The sequence below is a fragment of the Narcine bancroftii genome, chromosome 7 (genome assembly GCF_036971445.1).
Source record: "Narcine bancroftii isolate sNarBan1 chromosome 7, sNarBan1.hap1, whole genome shotgun sequence".
Taxonomy (NCBI): domain Eukaryota; kingdom Metazoa; phylum Chordata; class Chondrichthyes; order Torpediniformes; family Narcinidae; genus Narcine; species Narcine bancroftii.
In genome coordinates, this window is record NC_091475.1 from 190,787,848 (window position 1) to 190,805,675 (window position 17,828).

The 17,828-nt window shown below is 41.6% G+C and overlaps 1 protein-coding gene and 2 non-coding genes across 4 annotated transcripts; all 3 read left to right on the forward strand.

The window, feature by feature from the left end:
• The first annotated feature begins 814 nt into the window (after window positions 1-814).
• rps3 (ribosomal protein S3) lies at window positions 815-16,388 on the forward strand. 2 transcript variants are annotated; one of them, XM_069891790.1, is made up of 7 exons: window positions 815-925; window positions 1,117-1,247; window positions 3,333-3,426; window positions 6,296-6,390; window positions 7,296-7,483; window positions 8,411-8,613; window positions 16,086-16,388. In XM_069891790.1, the coding sequence occupies exons 1-6, from the start codon at window positions 896-898 to the stop codon at window positions 8,608-8,610; spliced, it is 738 nt and encodes a 245-aa protein (XP_069747891.1). In that variant the 5' UTR covers window positions 815-895; the 3' UTR covers window positions 8,611-8,613; window positions 16,086-16,388. The 2 variants fall into 2 exon arrangements, with proteins under 2 accessions (XP_069747891.1, XP_069747890.1); XM_069891789.1 differs by lacking the exon at window positions 16,086-16,388 and adding an exon at window positions 9,397-10,577.
• On the forward strand, window positions 3,508-3,649 carry LOC138740219 (small nucleolar RNA SNORD15). Its single transcript, XR_011342751.1, has one exon. It is a non-coding gene; the product is annotated as a small nucleolar RNA SNORD15 (small nucleolar RNA).
• Window positions 9,176-9,324, forward strand: LOC138740218 (small nucleolar RNA SNORD15). Its single transcript, XR_011342750.1, has one exon. It is a non-coding gene; the product is annotated as a small nucleolar RNA SNORD15 (small nucleolar RNA).
• Window positions 16,389-17,828: the final 1,440 nt, after the last annotated feature.

Sequence of the window (17,828 nt, forward strand, 5' to 3'; positions counted from 1 at the left end):
TTTACTTCAGACTCTCGTGTTTTACTTCAGACTCGTGTTTCTACTTCAGACTCTCGTGTTTTACCTGACTCTCGTGTTTTTTTACTTCAGACTCTCGTGTTTTACTTCAGACTCGTGTTTCTACTTCAGACTCTCGTGTTTTACCTCAGACTCTCGTGTTTTACCTCAGACTCTCGTGTTTTACCTCAGACTCTCGTGTTTTACCTCAGACTCTCGTGTTTTACCTCAGACTCCCGTGTTTTACCTCAGACTCTCGTGTTTTTTTACTTCAGACTCTCGTGTTTTACTTCAGACTCGTGTTTCTACTTCAGACTCTCGTGTTTTACCTGACTCTCGTGTTTTTTTACTTCAGACTCTCGTGTTTTACTTCAGACTCTCGTGTTTTACCTCAGACTCTCGTGTTTTACTTCAGACTCGTGTTTCTACTTCAGACTCTCGTGTTTTACCTCAGACTCTCGTGTTTTTTTACTTCAGACTCTCGTGTTTTTTTTTACTTCAGACTCCCGTGTTTTACCTCAGACTCTCGTGTTTTATTACCTCCTGCTAGAAGATGGGCTTTTGCTCCAGGTTCCTGCACCTTCAGATTATTCTCGCGTGTCTCCCACCGAACATTTTGGTCGGACCCTCACTATTAGTGTTATCCACCGTGAGAAACGCTGAGGTTGTGTCCGGCGCTCATTAAACCCCGGTCCACACGTTCTTTCGTCTGGGAGCGCCCCCCTCCCTCCTTCCTAATTGAAACGACAAAGACCGTCATGCCAAGCGCCATCGCCGCGCACCACGTGATTATCGACTCTCCCTTCCATTGGAGGAAATGTCCTAGCGGAAGTGGCCGTCCTGTTAAATCGCTCCCACCCAGCGGTGCCTTCCTTTCGCCGCGGGCCCTTGGAGCGAAATGGCGGCTCAGATCTCGAAGAAGAGAAAGGTGAGGCGGGAAAATCCGCTCTTTGCGGGAGTCTGAGAGCAGAGGGCGAGGGACTGTGGGTCGGGATGGTTGCACGAGGGTGTCGGGAGTCGCTGGCGGCGGGTCCGAGCGCTGGCAGAAGGCCATGGTGGAGGATGGGGTTGGATTGTGTCTGGGTGGCTAACATGGCGCCTCTGGCCGTCTCTGTTTAGTTCGTGGCCGACGGGATCTTCAAGGCTGAGCTCAACGAGTTCCTGACCCGCGAACTGGCCGAGGACGGGTACAGCGGCGTGGAGGTGCGCGTTACCCCGACGAGGACCGAGATCATCATCCTGGCGACCAGGTAAAGGGCCGCTGCGTCCTCGGCCTGCACTCGGAGCGGCCCGCCACTGGGTCACTCTCGGCTCGCCGTTTCCCCTGCAGGCTCACAGCCCCCTGAAGCTGCAGAAGGGCTTTTAATCCGAATAGTTCAGAACTCTTGTTATCGAAGTTGGATATTGTCCTGACTGAAGAAGCATCGAGTCAACACGTTGGGAGAACTGAACATGGGTGGAATTACGACTCACGATGCTCTTTGGGACATGTGCTAAACTGCCTGGAATAACATCCTTTTTGCACTTCCTGAAAACACTTAAAGCTCTTGACAAACATGTGGACGGGTTTTGATGTTAATTGTTATAAATGATTCGGCAAGTTTGCTTTTTTTCCCCATCAGGAGGAGGATACTTTTGAAGCCTGCTTCATTTTCAATAGAGTTGTCCCTGATTCAGTTCTTGGCGATGCTGCCTGCCCTTGATTGGCATGTATTTCTGATTTCAACTGGTCTGTGGTTTGTGCATATTCTTGGGTTTTGGTCTTGATCACTGAGCACTATAGTTGTAGTCACAAGTGTTTTCTCATCACCGTGAAGCCATATTACCCTGTTTCTAAAGACGTCCTTAAAATGCGGCTTCCTTCTCTGAAGGAACTGAGCTCGCAGGTTTCTTATAACTGGCTTTAATGTATTTGGTAGCTTTGAATTATATTGTCAAATTTCCATTGAAATGCTGGAAGTTTCACTGGTCAGGCCAAACTGTCGATTATGCCAAAAGGTTAGATTTGGACTTTGATTTTGGTGTGGTTTACTACCAAGTGTCATCAGTATTAAAAGTTACAGTATTGCTTTTTTTTAGTCTGGTTTTTATCTTGGTAGTTTAATAACTGAGTTAAGTATTAGCAGTAAAATAGAATTCTGGGTGTCTTTTTTCATAAGCTAGAAAATTGCTTGGGTCTGTCGTTCAACTGGAAATGACCCATCGAGTACAAATGGACCCTTTGGGACATGCCTGCCTTGTTGCTCAGTTACCTACTGAGCAACGAGTCATGCATGCATAAATATCTTTTTTTTAAATGCCTCTTAAATACAGTAATTATATCTGATTGTTCAGGCAAAATATTACTTTTTTAGCCACTTTAAAAAAAAACGCCCCTCAGATCCTTACACTGATTTTTTGTTTTTGTTTTTGATGCATCTCATAGATTTTATATACAGTGCACACTTGTGTCTTTCCCCTCTTTATCAAGTGTTTTTTGTAAGACCCGTGTAAAATTTGACCCTCCTATTTTTGGCCACCCTCCCATCTGAGCTCCTGACCAATGGACTTGCCACCTGGCCATCCACGCTCCCGTCGCCTTGAGTGACGCAGGTGCCGAATTTGCAAGGTTAATGGTCCAAAAAATTCAGCAATTACATGGGTATGTATGGTACTGTAGCCAACCCCTACAAAGAAATACAACAGTGTGGCAGGTTTATTAGGGCTAGAAAGCCTGCCTTTTTACTGTTCAAGTTCCTGCTATTTTTTTGCTGATTGAGTCATATGAATGCCCTTCTTCCTCAGCCTGTTTCTGCTGAGTTAGCTGGGCAGCTTGACCAACATAATTTTAGGGCTGTTGGTCTGATGTTGCCTCGCAATGTGCCGGCCTGATCTTGGTAATTGTGGGTTGCCACAGTACCTTTTTATTAGGTAACCCATCTCATGGCATCCTTTACTCTGAGTAAAACAAAAGTCTATCCAATTACTCCCTTAACTAAAGTCCACCAATGCAGATAACATCCTGGTTAATTTCCTGCACTTGGTCTAGTGTACTTGCATCCTTCCTATTAGTGTGGTTAACAAAAATACACAAAAAGTGTAGCCTCATCTAGTGTTTTGTAAATTTGCAATTTGTTGCATCTTTCATATTTTATGTCCCAACCTTTGAAGGTGTGTATGGTACTTGCACCCCATTGAACTGTGGAAACTTTCAAGCTCAAATAAGATGGTAAAAAATGAATCTTAATATCTTTGCGAGAACTCTTGTGCATACAGAGCTTCAGAAAATTGAATTTGTGCTAGAATGTGTTGCACAAATGATTGTTCAACGATTTTAATAACTTGCTATTTCTTAGGACTCAGAATGTGCTGGGTGAGAAAGGTCGCCGAATCCGTGAGCTGACTGCTGTTGTTCAGAAGAGATTTGGTTTCCCGGAAGGAAGTGTTGAGGTAAGTTGGGGCCTCTGAAGGAACTTGTTAGCATGGAGTCTTCCGGCTCAGTTGACTTCGGCAGTATTTTCTCCCTTTCACCTTCAATGATGCTTGATGACGAGTCTGATGGGAATGTGACTTGTATCAGGATTCCTGATACAGTTGGCATGTTCTATGTTGCTGATTTCAGGGTCCTGAGCAAAATGTCCTTTGATGACTTAGAGGCATTTATCTGAGAAGGCTTTAGTACAAAAAATAGCTGTCTTAACGAAATACTGTGGGTAATTTTGTGTTTGAAATTTTTTGGGAAATCAAGCTCAAAATTATTGTTAAATGTGCAGTGATAAAAGTCCTGCAGCTAAATATCTTGTATAGCAAGACAGTACAGAAGTGCAGTTACAGATAGGTATTGGTACAGAGCAGACAGCATAATTTTATTGTAAAGTTCATTCCACTTTCTGTGATGTGGAGTTACGCAAAGTCACAACTCTTGAGTGACGTTTCTCCTTACTCAGTACTTTGGGTTGAGTGTAGATCAGTGGGGTTAGGTGGGAGAAAGTGTTTGGCATGGACTAGAAAAGCCAAGTTGGCCTATTTCTGTGCTGTAATTGTTATATGTTTATAAATGGCTTCCCTTTATCCTTAGACCCCTTGTTCCAGACTTCTCCAATGTGAGGAGGCTTCTTGTATCTAACCTGCTTCGTCTTGACAATATTGCTCATTGAGATGAGATTCCTCATTCTTGTAAATTCTCCAGTCTATTTAGTCTTTCTTTGTTCCGTCAATAGCAAAACTGGGAACGAAAACTGCACACGTTACTTAAGGTGTTGCCTCACCAAGACATTGTACAAATATAGAAAGACCCCACCCTCTCTGTATTCAAAATCTCTTACCATAAAGGATGGCATATTGCATTCCACCCTTCAATGTCTGATGAACCATGACGCGAGGTGTCATTGCACCTTGCATTTTCCTAATTTGTCACCATTCATATAATCTGCCTTCCTGTTATTGCCACCAAAATGGATAACATTTATCTGCGTTACATTGCCTGCCTTGCATTTGCCTCCTCTCCAAATCTGTCCAAATCACCCTACAGCCTCTTGGAATTTTGCTCATACTGCCATACAACTTCATGTCATTTTCATGCCTGCAGATATTACATACAACCAATGAGTCAAGCAGTGAACAACACCCTCTTCAACAGATGGTTAGGTGGGCTAGTGCATGCTGAACAGCATGCTCCTCTGCTTTAGTCCCACTTTCTTGCATTATGCTCCTCCCCCTCCAATCCCCTCCCATCTAGTTGTTTCATAAAGGAAGGTAATGTACCTGCCTATATTACTTAGCAGTCATTCTATATGTCCACCTTCCTCTGGGTGACGATTTCACATTTTTTAAATCCCACCCCCTTCTTATCATTGTGCCCTCATGGATTCTACCCTAGGAATCAGACTTGCTTTTCACCTTACCTATGCCCCTTATCATTCTGTAGACCTTGTATCTCCTTTTAACTTCCCTCGTGTTGAGGAAAACGGGCCTAGTTTCTTCAGTCTCACAGTAGTTGAGACTTCATAATTCTGGCAACATTTCTGTAAAACTTCTTTGTACCCTTCCCAACTTTATAATGTCCTTCCTATGTCTTGGCTTTTGATATACATGCTGAATGCTCCTTCACTTTGAGTAGTTGTGAATATGAAGGATTTTGCAGAGATATCTTTTTAATGTTGAGATGCCAGCTCAAGTCTCAGGCTCATGTAGAAGGGCTGTGATCAATGCTGCCTGGTAGACCAAGGTTTTTTTAAGGATTTAAATTAAAATAACCTTTTCCATAACTACTATAAGCTGTGCTGGTGCATTGCAGATGGTGGTGAATTTTATCATTTATGGTTTTTAGACTGGAATGTTTGGAAATTTGCCGAAAAAAATTAACATAATTGCTCCCTGTGTGGTGGTTCACACTGGGGGGCTTTTTGGATTAAAAATGCCTGAGTGCAACAATCACGGTGGTTGGACGTGCAGTAGAGTGGATGACCTTAAAAAAAATTTCTCCGGTACGATTTAGACTTCAGGCTTGCTCCAAAAAAGTTGTAGGGTCCTGAAGGAATTGGTTCAAAATTCCTGCACATTCCTTTTTAGACTGCCCATGCAGCAGCAAAATTCCTTGATTGTACTGTTACATGTCTGCAGTCTAAAAACCTTAATTGATATTTTATTGTTGGAGGTCTGAATGAGCCAGGTTAGTAAAAGGCCTTGATCTTGGTGGACGTTGAGTCCAAGACTTATTTGGTGAACAAAACGGTAACGTCTTGGAGTTCAGTTTACATTGTCTGCAAGTTGCAGCTTGAGTTTTGAGTTCTGGGTAATCTTACTTCTGGTGTGTATTCTTCATAGTATGAAGGGTTTCCTATTTTAGCTCCACTGACTTTTTTGGAAGTAAAGTGCAGAATCATGGTGAAAATGATGCATTGGTATATCTATATTGGGAGATATTTCTGTGGGCATCTCAATTTAAGGATATTGATCCCTTTTGATGAATTCTGAGGCTTCATCGAGGTGGAAGAGGCCACTTAACTAAGAATTGCTTACATGTTGTCTGCTACAGATTGTCAGTGCAGAGTAAGCCACTATATGGACCAAATACCGGATGGTGAAATTTAGTTTATAGTTTTGATTTGTATGGATACTGTGAGTCGAAGGGACTCAGCAAATTGGGCAGCATCTGTGGAGAGAAAGGGTTCCAACCGATTGACTATTTTTCTCCTTGTATGCTGCTTGGCATTGAATTGTCTGCCCATGAGTGAAATGTGCTTGACTGCACTTTTATCTGGCAGAAATTATGGAATGGAACTTTCAATAAAGTGAAATAATGTGTTTTCTTCCTCAGCTCTATGCTGAAAAGGTTGCCACTCGAGGGCTGTGTGCCATTGCACAGGCAGAATCTCTGCGCTACAAGTTGCTGGGAGGCTTGGCTGTACGAAGGTAAGGTGGTGGTTTTAAGCTTGTTTTGTATCAAATGAGGCTATTTAGAATTATATTTTAAAAATGCTTGCCTGAGAAACTGTCTGCGCTGCATTTACTGCGATCTCAAATTATTTCGTTTGTGCTAAAGCCAGAACTTGAACCAACTCCAAAGCAGAAACTAGAAAAAATATCATCTGACCTCAAACAGATTAGATGGGTTATATTTTGCCCAGAGGTTAATTCAAGCACTCTCATGTTTTCACGTTTAGGCCAGTTTTGACAATAAATATTCCATAAGCTGACTTTCCAGTGTCTATAGTGGATAGTCTGTGCTGCAAACAATTGGATCGACTACTGCATCAATTGTTTTCAACACTGAAGCAGTGAATATTTGAAAAGGCATGACTTTTTATCTTTTGTAACACCAGTGCCCAGCAAGGTTTAACTAGCTTGCACCATCTCTAGTGTGAAATCAGCCAAAGATTTGCACTTCACTTTCCAAATTCCAGATTGGTGGATCGTTCTGCTGTGCAGTTAAATTTAAACTAAGGTTTTCTGACATGCAAAACTAAACTACAAGAATGTGGATTATTGGGTAAGTGAAAGTAGACCCAAGTCACATTAAAAATGGTTTTAGTTTTTCTATTTGGGTTGTGAATGAGATGGTACAAATGTTCTTGGCATTAGTGGTATTGCTGCTGCCAATCCTTGCCTCGTGATCAGGAAACTGATCTCCCCTATTTGCTCTGTGCCCTACCACAGTTTCAGTTCCTTCAATGTGATCATTGGGCAGATTATCAGATGCTCTTTCAAAAGCTGTGACCAGCTGAGTTGTCCTATTTTGTACTTTTGTAGTTTGGAATTGTTGCCTGTTCAATATTGTCAATAACCTGAAGTTTGTAGTGCTTTCCCCTTCTATTCAGGGCCTGCTATGGTGTTCTCCGTTTCATCATGGAAAGTGGAGCCAAGGGCTGTGAGGTGGTCGTTTCTGGAAAGCTTCGAGGCCAGAGGGCCAAGTCCATGAAGTTTGTTGATGGTCTAATGATTCACAGTGGTGATCCTGTGAACTACTATGTTGATACAGCTGTGCGACATGTACTGCTGAGACAAGGTAAACAACTAATCTTTCATTCTGCCTATAGGTAGGCTCATACTTACGATAGAGTTCTGTTCCAGGACTCTCATGTTAAATTGAAGTTCCATAGGTTGAAACAATAGCATCCTTTATTGTTTTTATTTAAACACTGAAAACCTTTTGTACAACACAATTTAAACTGAATAAAATTACTGCAATGAAGAAAATTTTTTTATTTAAATGCTGAAAATCTTTATTGCAACACAAATTAAACTGAAAAAAAAGCTGCGATGTGTATCACAAATGGGGGGAACACATCACAACTTGAAACCGAAAGTACCTGATACTGAATATCGTGCCTATGAAATATCATAAGTTGGGGTCGATCTGTATTATTCACCAACAGCATTAAGAAAGTACTACAGAATATTGTGAATTTTCTGAAGATGTGGGCTTAATCTGCTCCTGTGATATTTTCAACTTTCAAATGACAAGGAAGCATTTTAATGAACTGAATTCTGTTGTAGCTCCATTTGTGCCCTTGTATATTGCTGAATAAGACAGAAAAAACATTTTCCCCAGGGTAGAGGCAGAGGCTTACAATTTATGATTTATAGTTGTAGCTATTTCAATGGTTTGACAGCTTATGTGATTTTTACTGGTTAGAAGACAGTTTTCTATAACGAGGGGCGGCAACCTTTGGTACAAGTCAGTTCTGGATGTTCCTAAATTTTAAGTTTTGACATTGCACTTCATTTGCAGCTGTGTCATTATTCATATGGACTCTAATTAACTTAAATAGAATAATTGGAAATGGTTAACTGTTGAATGTACTGGTGTTTTACAAATTTCAATGTTCTATTGATAAACCCACTTAAAGTTTCTTTTTCTGAAGATAGGCTCAGTAATGCTTTAATAGTGGCATTTTGTGTTCCATTTTAACATTGATTCATTCATTCTCAGGTGTGTTGGGCATTAAAGTTAAAATAATGCTCCCATGGGACCCAAGTGGTAAAATTGGACCCAAAAAACCCCTCCCTGATCACGTCAGTATTGTCGAGCCCAAGGATGAAATCTTGCCAACTACACCTATTTCAGAACAGAAAGGAAGCAAACCAGAGCAGCCTGTGATCCAGCAGCCTGGGCCAGTTCCTACTGCATAATTGGTAAGCTATTCGTGTGTTGTCTAGTTTTAGAGGAGTAGAGCATATTTAAAGTAGATTCTGATTCAACTGTAGATCTATTTTCCTTTCATTTGAAAGTTTCACAGTGTTATAGCAGGCTTTGGTTTTAGCAAAACTTAGATGGCGCATTTCCTTTACAAAGTTGTGAATTTAAATCTGACAATTCTTGGCATTTTGTATGCCACTAATAGTGGTGAGGACTAATGTTGCCACTGTTCGGTTGTGAAATTTGATGTCCTTCCATGGTATGGCCTAATTATGACCATCTCAATCTGTAGAATTGTAGTTCACACTCAGAGCAACTAAAGACCAGCAAAAATGCACTTTGGTCCATAGCCTAAATTATTTGAAATAATTGTAGACTTTGCAGCAGAGGTATTTTGTAAGTGCATATCCCTCAGTAGATAAACTGTTTTTGGATTCTGGCAGTAAATCATGTTTTAATCTTTGAAAACTCGTGTTAATTACCATCTGGTATGGGTGGGTTTCTTTGGGGTGTGAATTTTTATAAGTGAATATACAACTGGACTTGTGATTGGGATACCTTCAATGATGATGATTGATGACGAGTCTGCTAGGGCTTGATCTGTCTTGGGATTCTTGATACCGGTAGCATGTTCTGTGCTTCTGCATTGAGGTCCCTGAGCACAGTTGGTCTTCTATTGATGACTTTGAGGCATTTGTCTGAGAAGGTCCGAAGAACAAGATGTGAACATGCTTTTTGCAGGTCTAATTGCTTCTAATTTTTGCTTTTTGTTTTTGCAGGTATGAAGTCTTCTAAGAATAATTTTCTGTAATTATTGCAATAAAACAGAATTGAAAAAATGTTTGTTTTAATTTAACTCCTATACACATGTGATTGTCTACAAAAAGTTCCAATACTGAAACTGCTTCATTCCTGGAAGTCTAATTGTAATGCTGAATGTCACATTAGGACTGATGTGCAAGATTTTCTCATTTTTAAAACTTAGCTGGGAATTTGTGGACTTGTATAATTTGAAGGTAGATTTGTAAATTGTGTGGGGGGATGGGGGTGTGGTTGATCTTTCAACTCATTAAAAATACTGATGGAAGAGTGGGCATGTCGGGCTCCTGGCATGCGTTCCAAAGAGGATCATTAAAATGATGACGTTTAGGAGGGGTGCTGGGAAGCGATCTACGTGTGCTGATTAGACAAGCATTCCCTTCAGAGAGAAAAGCAACCATGTTTGATGCAGGTAGAACCAGTCTTTATCCAAAACAGATTCTGATAGCTGTGACTTTGAAAAGTTGGTCTATCTGGTGAAATTTCTAGGTATCTGTTACACCAGCTTCAAAAATCAATATCATTTGTATTGCAAACTTGTCTGCTCAGATAGACATGAGATTTTGTGGGTAGGTTTGGGGATGAACAATAAGCAGATTGTAAAATAAGTGTTGCCTTACAAGTTTTTACATAAAGCTCTATTAAATCTGAAGACTTAACTGTGAAATATGATGACACATCAGACAGATTGCATGATCATCTGTGTCAGAATACTTGGCCTATAATGGTTTTGTCCATTCAGTGTCTTCCAGTAACTTGGATGCATTTGATATGGGGAAGGATTAAATAATAACCAGATTTATTGGATCCTTTAGTTTCAGTTCATGCAGAGTTGCAGTTCTAATATTGATTTGTGTCAGAAGATTTGTAATTATTGAAAAATAAACCAGATTTTTTAAAATTTCTGCAGTGATATATTGATCCCATTAGTGCATCCAATTTTTCTGAGATCGTGGCTCATTCATTTGGATTGTGAGCCCAGTCTCCAGAGAGCAAATGGGTGTGTGCCCAGGGATCTGGAATGCATCTAGACTATATTTTGTTCCCTTGAACTCCCCAAGTTCACAGTGAAACAAATTGTACAATTTTTATGAATGTTGCATATATAGACATTAAAGTATCATGCATTAGTTAAAGAAAATCAGCCAGTCCTGAACTACCTTTGCTTTAAAGATGTGGAATTATGTGAACTGTGTTGTATTGATATTTCATAGGCAGTTTTTTGCAACTTGTACAGGTTAGGTTATACATCATTTTTCAGCTTTCTCTTGCTGTTCTATAATATGATCTACTCTTGGGGTCAGTTCCACTTCCCTGTTTCCAGATTGCCCTTAGCTCTTTAGTCCAAAAACTTAGGCTTTGAATGTGTCCTCTAGCACTGGAGAAGAAACCTCTCCATCTCTATTCTTAAATGCAGACCTGATATTCACCTATATCTCAATATTGCCAGTAGCTTTTATGCCTGTTGACTAACTTGTGTTGTAAACTGCAGAAGTAAATCTAGGGAGGTACATGCTGAATGACTGCATGTTTGCAAGGAAGTCATTTTCTTGGATTAATCCCATTCTCCTTTTTCTTGCAATTTATGTTCCTCTAGGGTAGTACTTTCACTAGCCACAGTAAAAACTTGAAAGGATGGGCTTCAACTCCATGTGGTTTGGGAGACTTCATTATGCAATCAGATTCATGAGCAAGTCACAAAATTTGTATGGCAGCTCACAGTGTAAATGTTCATATAAAGCACCTCACAAAAATTAAAAATAGTGCATGAAAAGTCAAGGTAAGGTAGTACCTGGTTCACTGATCATTCAAAAATCTGATGACAGTGGGGAAGAAGCTTGTCTATCTTTCCTTCAATGGTAGCAGAATGAAGAGGGCATGGCTTGGGTGGTGGAGGTCCTTGAGGATAGAGGCTGCTTCTTTTAAATACAAAGACATCGCCTCTTGTAGATGTTTGATGGAGTGAGGACTGATGCCAGTGATGTTGCAGACCAAGTTAACCTGGAGTTTTTTTCTAGTCCTGAGTGCTGACACCTCTACTAGACAGAATGCTTTCCTGTAGAGGTTTTTGAGAGTCTGGTAGCATACTGAATCTCCACGCATCAAAATATAGACACAGGTGAGCCGCCTTCATGATTGCCTTGACGTGGGGGCTTAATGACAGATCCTCAGTGATCCATGACTGGATAATATAAATCCCTCAATTTTGTTCTGAGCTATTGCATTCCTTCATTATGGCAGGAATTTTCCAGTTTCATTTCATGGCTGATTTTGCCTCTTAAACCTGGTCATTAAATCTGCTTCCACTATTGCACATTCCAGATTCACCACTTTTTTAAAAAAAGTAACCTTGCTTAAACTTTTCCTCTTGTTTTTGGTGCTCCTATGAAAAGGAAACTATTTTGACCATTGTGTAAAACAGAAAAGCCTGCAAATGCCGAAATTGAAGTAAAAACAATGCTGGAGAAACCCAGCAAAAACATGACCAACACTTTGGGTTTGATCCCTTCAAAGCACCAAAAAAAGTCAACAAAATGGTGCAAGAGGGGGGCAATAACATTGACGTAAGCTTTTTTTTTCCATCTCTCCACTCCCCTCTTTTAGCCACTTGTTACCTCCTGCCTTTGGGACTTTATCACTCCTCTGGGCAGCTGCCTTTTTTTTTTTCATACCTTGGTTATGTTTATATTTTTGCAATACAAAGTTTTGACAATCCTATCTATTCCTTTCATAATGTATACTTCCAGGTTGCCTCTCAGCTTCCGTGTTCACAAGACTGAATCTGCTCTGCCATTCACTTCATGGCTGATGTGTTCTTCCTTTCAACCCAATTGTCTGCTCACCATAACCTTTGATGTTGTTAATAACTAATCAACAACCCATGTTTTACATTTACCCTATGCTGTCTGGCAGTGAATTACACAGATTTACCCTCTGGCTGAACAAATTTCTGTTCAGAAGTGATGCCCTTTCAGAGGCTGTGGCCTGTTTGACCAGTGGTTTTCTAACTTTTTCTTTTCGCTCATACCACTTTAAGTAATCCCAATGCCATAGGTGTTCTGTTAGGGATTATTTAAGGTAGTATGTGAGTGGAAAGTAAAAGTTTAAAAAACACTTAGACTTTACTATGACTAGAAACAACATCTCCAAATTATCCTATCCTTTAATATTTTGTATCTAATGAGAATGCTGGCCACAACACAACTCACCAGCAGCCAGCTAGAAAAGGTCCTTTGTATTGCTGTGAAATGGTGCAGATAATGTGATTGCAGTTAATATTCAAAAGTGTTAAAACTCAGCAGGTTTCTGAGTCCATCGGAGGCAAAAGATAAAATGTTTTGGGCCTGGCCCTTGGTCAAAAAATGAGCTAAAAGGAGGCAAGTGTTGGAATAAAAAGTTGGGAGCATAGGCTAACAGCCAAGAAGCTGGGCATAAATGGATTGGTAGGAGAAGAAAGCTGAGAATTAATTGAGGGAGGACAGTAGCTCTGAAGGCAGAGCTGGGGTAAAAGAAAGGAAGATGGCAGGAGATGAGGGGTGGAGAGCTGTAGGAAAGGAGACTGATAAAGGGAAAGAGAAGGGGGTGCTAATGGAAACGAATGTTAATTTCATCTTGTTTGCCCTGTACTACCATCAACAACCTTGCTGCATGTCTTTCCCATTCCTCTGCCCCAGACACAAGGACAGGCAGGATTCCCTTGACCTTGCCTATTACCCCACCAGCTTCCGCATTCAACATATCACCCTCTGCAATTTCTGCCACCTCTAATGTGATCCCCTCCTCCAGCAACTGATCCCTCCATGACTCCCTTGGTTACTTGTCCCTTACCACCAATTGCTCCTGTTACCACAGGAAATGTAACATGAGCCCTTGCCACATTCAGTGAAGCAATGCTGCAGTTTTGAATCTGGAGGGGTCATATTGCCTGCTTTTTGCTCATAACTTGACAAAGGGCTCTTATGAATGCTGTGGCACCTGTTGAGTTTCTCCAGCATATTTGTTTATTAACCCTTTTATTTCCAACCCAGATTGTATTAACGTCAACTTCCCTGATTTCTGCATAGTGGTTAGTGCAAAGGTGCTACACTACCAGTGATCAGGACCAGAGTTTGAATTCCATGTTGTCTGTAAAGAGTTTGTACATTCTCCCTGTGTCTCTGTGGGTTTTCCATGGGGCCTCCGGTTTCCTCTCGCCCTCCAAAAATGTACTGAGGGTTGTAGGTTAATTGGGTAGCACCTTGGAATGCTGCTGCTTCTTTGGGATGAATCTATCTTTGAATTATTCACAGAAACCCAACTAAATTGTTAACGCATCATAAGAAACAAAAATCAGACTTGATCTCTCTGGTACACCACTAGTTGATTTGTAATTATTTAAAAAAAAAACCCTCATCTGTCCTGTTTCTGACTACTAATCTCCCTTTAGATCTTACGAGCCTTAATCCTTCGAATCAGCTGACTGTGACACCTTGTCAAACTCTTTACTGAAACCCCTGTAGACAAATCTACAACCATTCCACCTTAAATTAAGTCGATTTTATTGTCATCTGTACAAGTGTAACCTGAAAACCGCCATTTTAGTCCTTGGTGTAAAATATGCAGACATACAGCTGGACATAACACACAAACAATACAGATGCAGGATAAGTATTGTTTCATGAATGAGTGTCTCAGATGGTTTGTGTGAGCCGTTCCTTTGGTTGTTCAGTATTGCCTGAGGGAAGAAGCTCTTCAGCTTGGTGGGCTGGCTCTGATACTCCTGTATTTCTCTTGACAGTAGCAGCTGAAAGATGCTGTGTGGGAGTGGGAGGGGTCCTCAATTATTTTGTGTGCCCTCTTCAGATCTTGGTGATCTCAAAAATAAGCTATTTGTGAGATAGATTGGGAATAATCATGGTTTAATATGAGGGCAATCAGTCCCTGCCTTTCCAAATAAACAAATCCTAAAGAATTTTTTTCTGACAGTTTTCACATCAGTTATACAGTGGCTATAGTTAGCTGGTTTATCCCTGCTACAGGAATAGAAGAATTATATTAGCTATCCTCCAGGCAGCTCCCCTACCGCTTACAAAAGTCATTTGATGCCAGCGGTCTTAATTCCATGCTTCCATAGCCTTCTGGGGTCAATCTCTCAACCCTGGGGATTTCAGCACATTTGTGTGTTTAAAAATATCTAGCACTGCCACCTTCTTAATACCTATGTGGTCTAGATGACCAATATATTCATCCCTGAACTCGAGAGTCCGAGTTGTACATCATTGAAAGAAGCCCTTCAGCCCAACTCCTCCAGGAAACCAAATTGTCTACCTGAGCTAGTCCCATTTGGCCCATATCGCTCTAAAATATTTCTATACTTCATGTACTTACACCCTTTTAAGTGTCAGAATTATAACTTAGTTTTCCCTGGCAGTTTGAGACACACTGGAGAGATTCCCACTCTGCCTCTCTCTCTCACTTTGTCTGATACCTGCCAATCAACTCCCTTTGTATTGTCATCCTGGCTGAAATATCAACTGATTTTACTCCCACTAATGCTGATTGAACCCCTGTACTTCCTGAAGATTATTCCTCCTCTGGCAGCTCAATCCATGTACCCACCATCCTTTGTATGGAAAAGGTTACCCTTCTGGTTTCTTTTTAAACATTTCCGCTTTCAAGTTAGGTTTTTGAGTCTAGTTTTAAGAAAGAGACTGACTATTCACTGTATTAATGCCCCTCATTTTATATTTTCCCAATAACATTACTGGGACAATGATAAATTGTTAGCTGCTACACAGCTAGAAAAATGGTAAACCCAAGGCAGGATAGCCACCTATGATCAGGCTTTTTCAGGTGCATTCTACACTAAGAATATGCCTGAAGAAGTGCCCCTTTAAATTGCCGTTCAGGTGGCAGGGTTTAAAGTGCAACGCTGGCCACATGAAGGACACAGCTAAACAGGATGTAGCTCTGAGCACACTCCAGCTCCTGTCCAGTGTAGCCTGACCCTTTAACATCTGCTTTCAGACAGCTGCATTCAGGTGACTGGGGGAGCCTCTGAGAAGGGTTATGTAGTTTTCCTCAATAGCGCCTCCTGCACATTCAGGTGGCCTCAAAGCAGCCGCATATTGCCTAAACATGTGGCTTTACGTGCAGGGCAATTGGCCACCTGAAAGTGCCTATAGAAACCATTTCATTTTCATGTGGAAATTTTCATAGGTGTTGAAAAATTTCACTCATCTTGGAACTATACCTACAGCAATTTGTGTAAGGGCTTGGCTTCATATGCTGGTATTAATAGAGGTGCCCTGACACAATATTCATCATGTGATGTTGGAAGAAAAACTATTAATGGAGACCAAGAAATGCAGGTGTCTCCTTGCAGACCACATTAGTATCGTCCATTTCCTTGGTGAATACAGACGAGATGTATTCATTCAGGAAATTGCCCACTGACTCTAACCCATGCTTCCTAGCTACCCTCTTACAATGTAGAATGACTCAGGATTCTCCTTAATATTACCTGGCAGGGTTATTTCATTACCATTTTAGTCCACTAATTTCCTTATACTCTCCCCTTGCTTGGTTGTAAATGTCTATGCTTTTTTGTGACAAAAGTTTAAATTTATTGTCAGAACACATACAACCCTGAGATTCTTTTTTTCTGCAGGCCAGGCATAATTTTGACTTACTTTTAACTAAACTGTTTGAGGAAAAAGGAACATATACAAAAGAGAAATGTACATAAACTGCAATACAGAAAAAAGAAATATACAGTTGAGGCTGCCCTCAGCATCCTGACACACAAGATGGCGTCTGAACACGGTGATCATGCAAGGGCCATGACAACTAAATCAGCCTTCATGAGCCGGTAAGCCAGTGATGTCATTTCCACCAAAAGTGGCATAACAACCAGGCCCAGTGAGCCAATATAAAGGCAGAGTGAACCTTCAATAAAGTTAGTATTACTGTACTCATGTCAATGTCTTTCTTTCACTGTCTACTGTTACATGCATTACATTGGTGACTTCAACTGGTCCAAAGTGTTTTGGACCCGACAATGGAATAACAAGGAACACTCCATGCAATTTCACAGAAACTGCCAACATTTTGGACTGCAGCCACTGGTATGGTTCGAGCAAGCCAAAGCCCAGTTACAGATTTGACAGATCACAGCCAATGCCATGAAGTATTACTACATGGTGAGCTCGCTCACCCAGGACACAGCCACCAGAGTTATTAATTTTCACCGACAGCCTCTTGAGCAGGGCAAATATGTGGCAATCAAGGAGCTATTAACCTGCACTTTCGGGCTTTTGAAACGTGAGTGCAAGGCCTGATTGTTGCACATGGATGGTTTGGGGGACAGGGTCTCTACTGCTTTCATGAATGACATGTTAGCATTAACCAATGGCCATAAGCCTTGCCTCCTCTTCCAACAGATCTTCCTGGAGTGACTACTAGAGAATATCTGACTGCTGCTCACTGAGGAGGACTCCAGCAACCCCTGGAAGGTCACGACTCAAGCAGGCGTCCTCTGTGGTGCAAAGATAGACTCTAGGATCGTGGTAGATCAAGTTACAAGGCCTCAAGCACAGTGGATTACTTGATCGCCACAGATGACCTGCAGGCCAACAGGTCTGGTGAGCCTTGTATGTATCACCACGTTTCTATCACCAATGCTGGTGTTCAGAAGTCCATCGATGCCTCCCTCCATTTCAGGGAAATGCCACGGCCAACTGTTGCTAATGACTGCGGCGGTTGGCCAACGATTCCGCTTTCTCCATATGTGGGACTCCCTATCGGGCGACAGTTCCTAGTCGACGCCAGGGCTGAGATCAGTGTCCTGCCACCCTCAGCTTGTGACACCTACAATGGAAAACCAGGCCCAGCCCTTAGAGCCACAAACAATTCCAACATCCAAACCTTCGGCACTCACACCATCTCACTTCACTTTGGGAACAGTTGGTTCCCCTGGACGTTCGCCCTGGCAGCAGTGCAACAATCACGACTGGGGGCAGACTTTCTCAGGGCTCATTGCTTGTTGGTGGACCTAAAAAGGCAGCAGTTAGTGCACGCCAGGACTTTCCAGAACGTCCCACTAGGAGACACCAAGCTACCTGTCCCCTCACCTATATTTCATCACCGCCGATGATAATAAATTTGCACGTATCGTGGCAGAATTCCCCTCCATTGTGGTACCACAATTTACCTCAACAGAACAAAAACGTGGGTTAAGTCACCACATCTTCACTAAGAATCTCCCCCTACATACAAGGCACTGAGAAACTCAACCTTTCAAAGGACGAGTTCCAGAAGATGGAAGAGCTGGGAATAGTGCAGTGGTCTGACAGTCCCTGGGCATCCCCCCCTGCACATGGTACCGAAGGTGCCAGGAGGATGGAGATCTGCG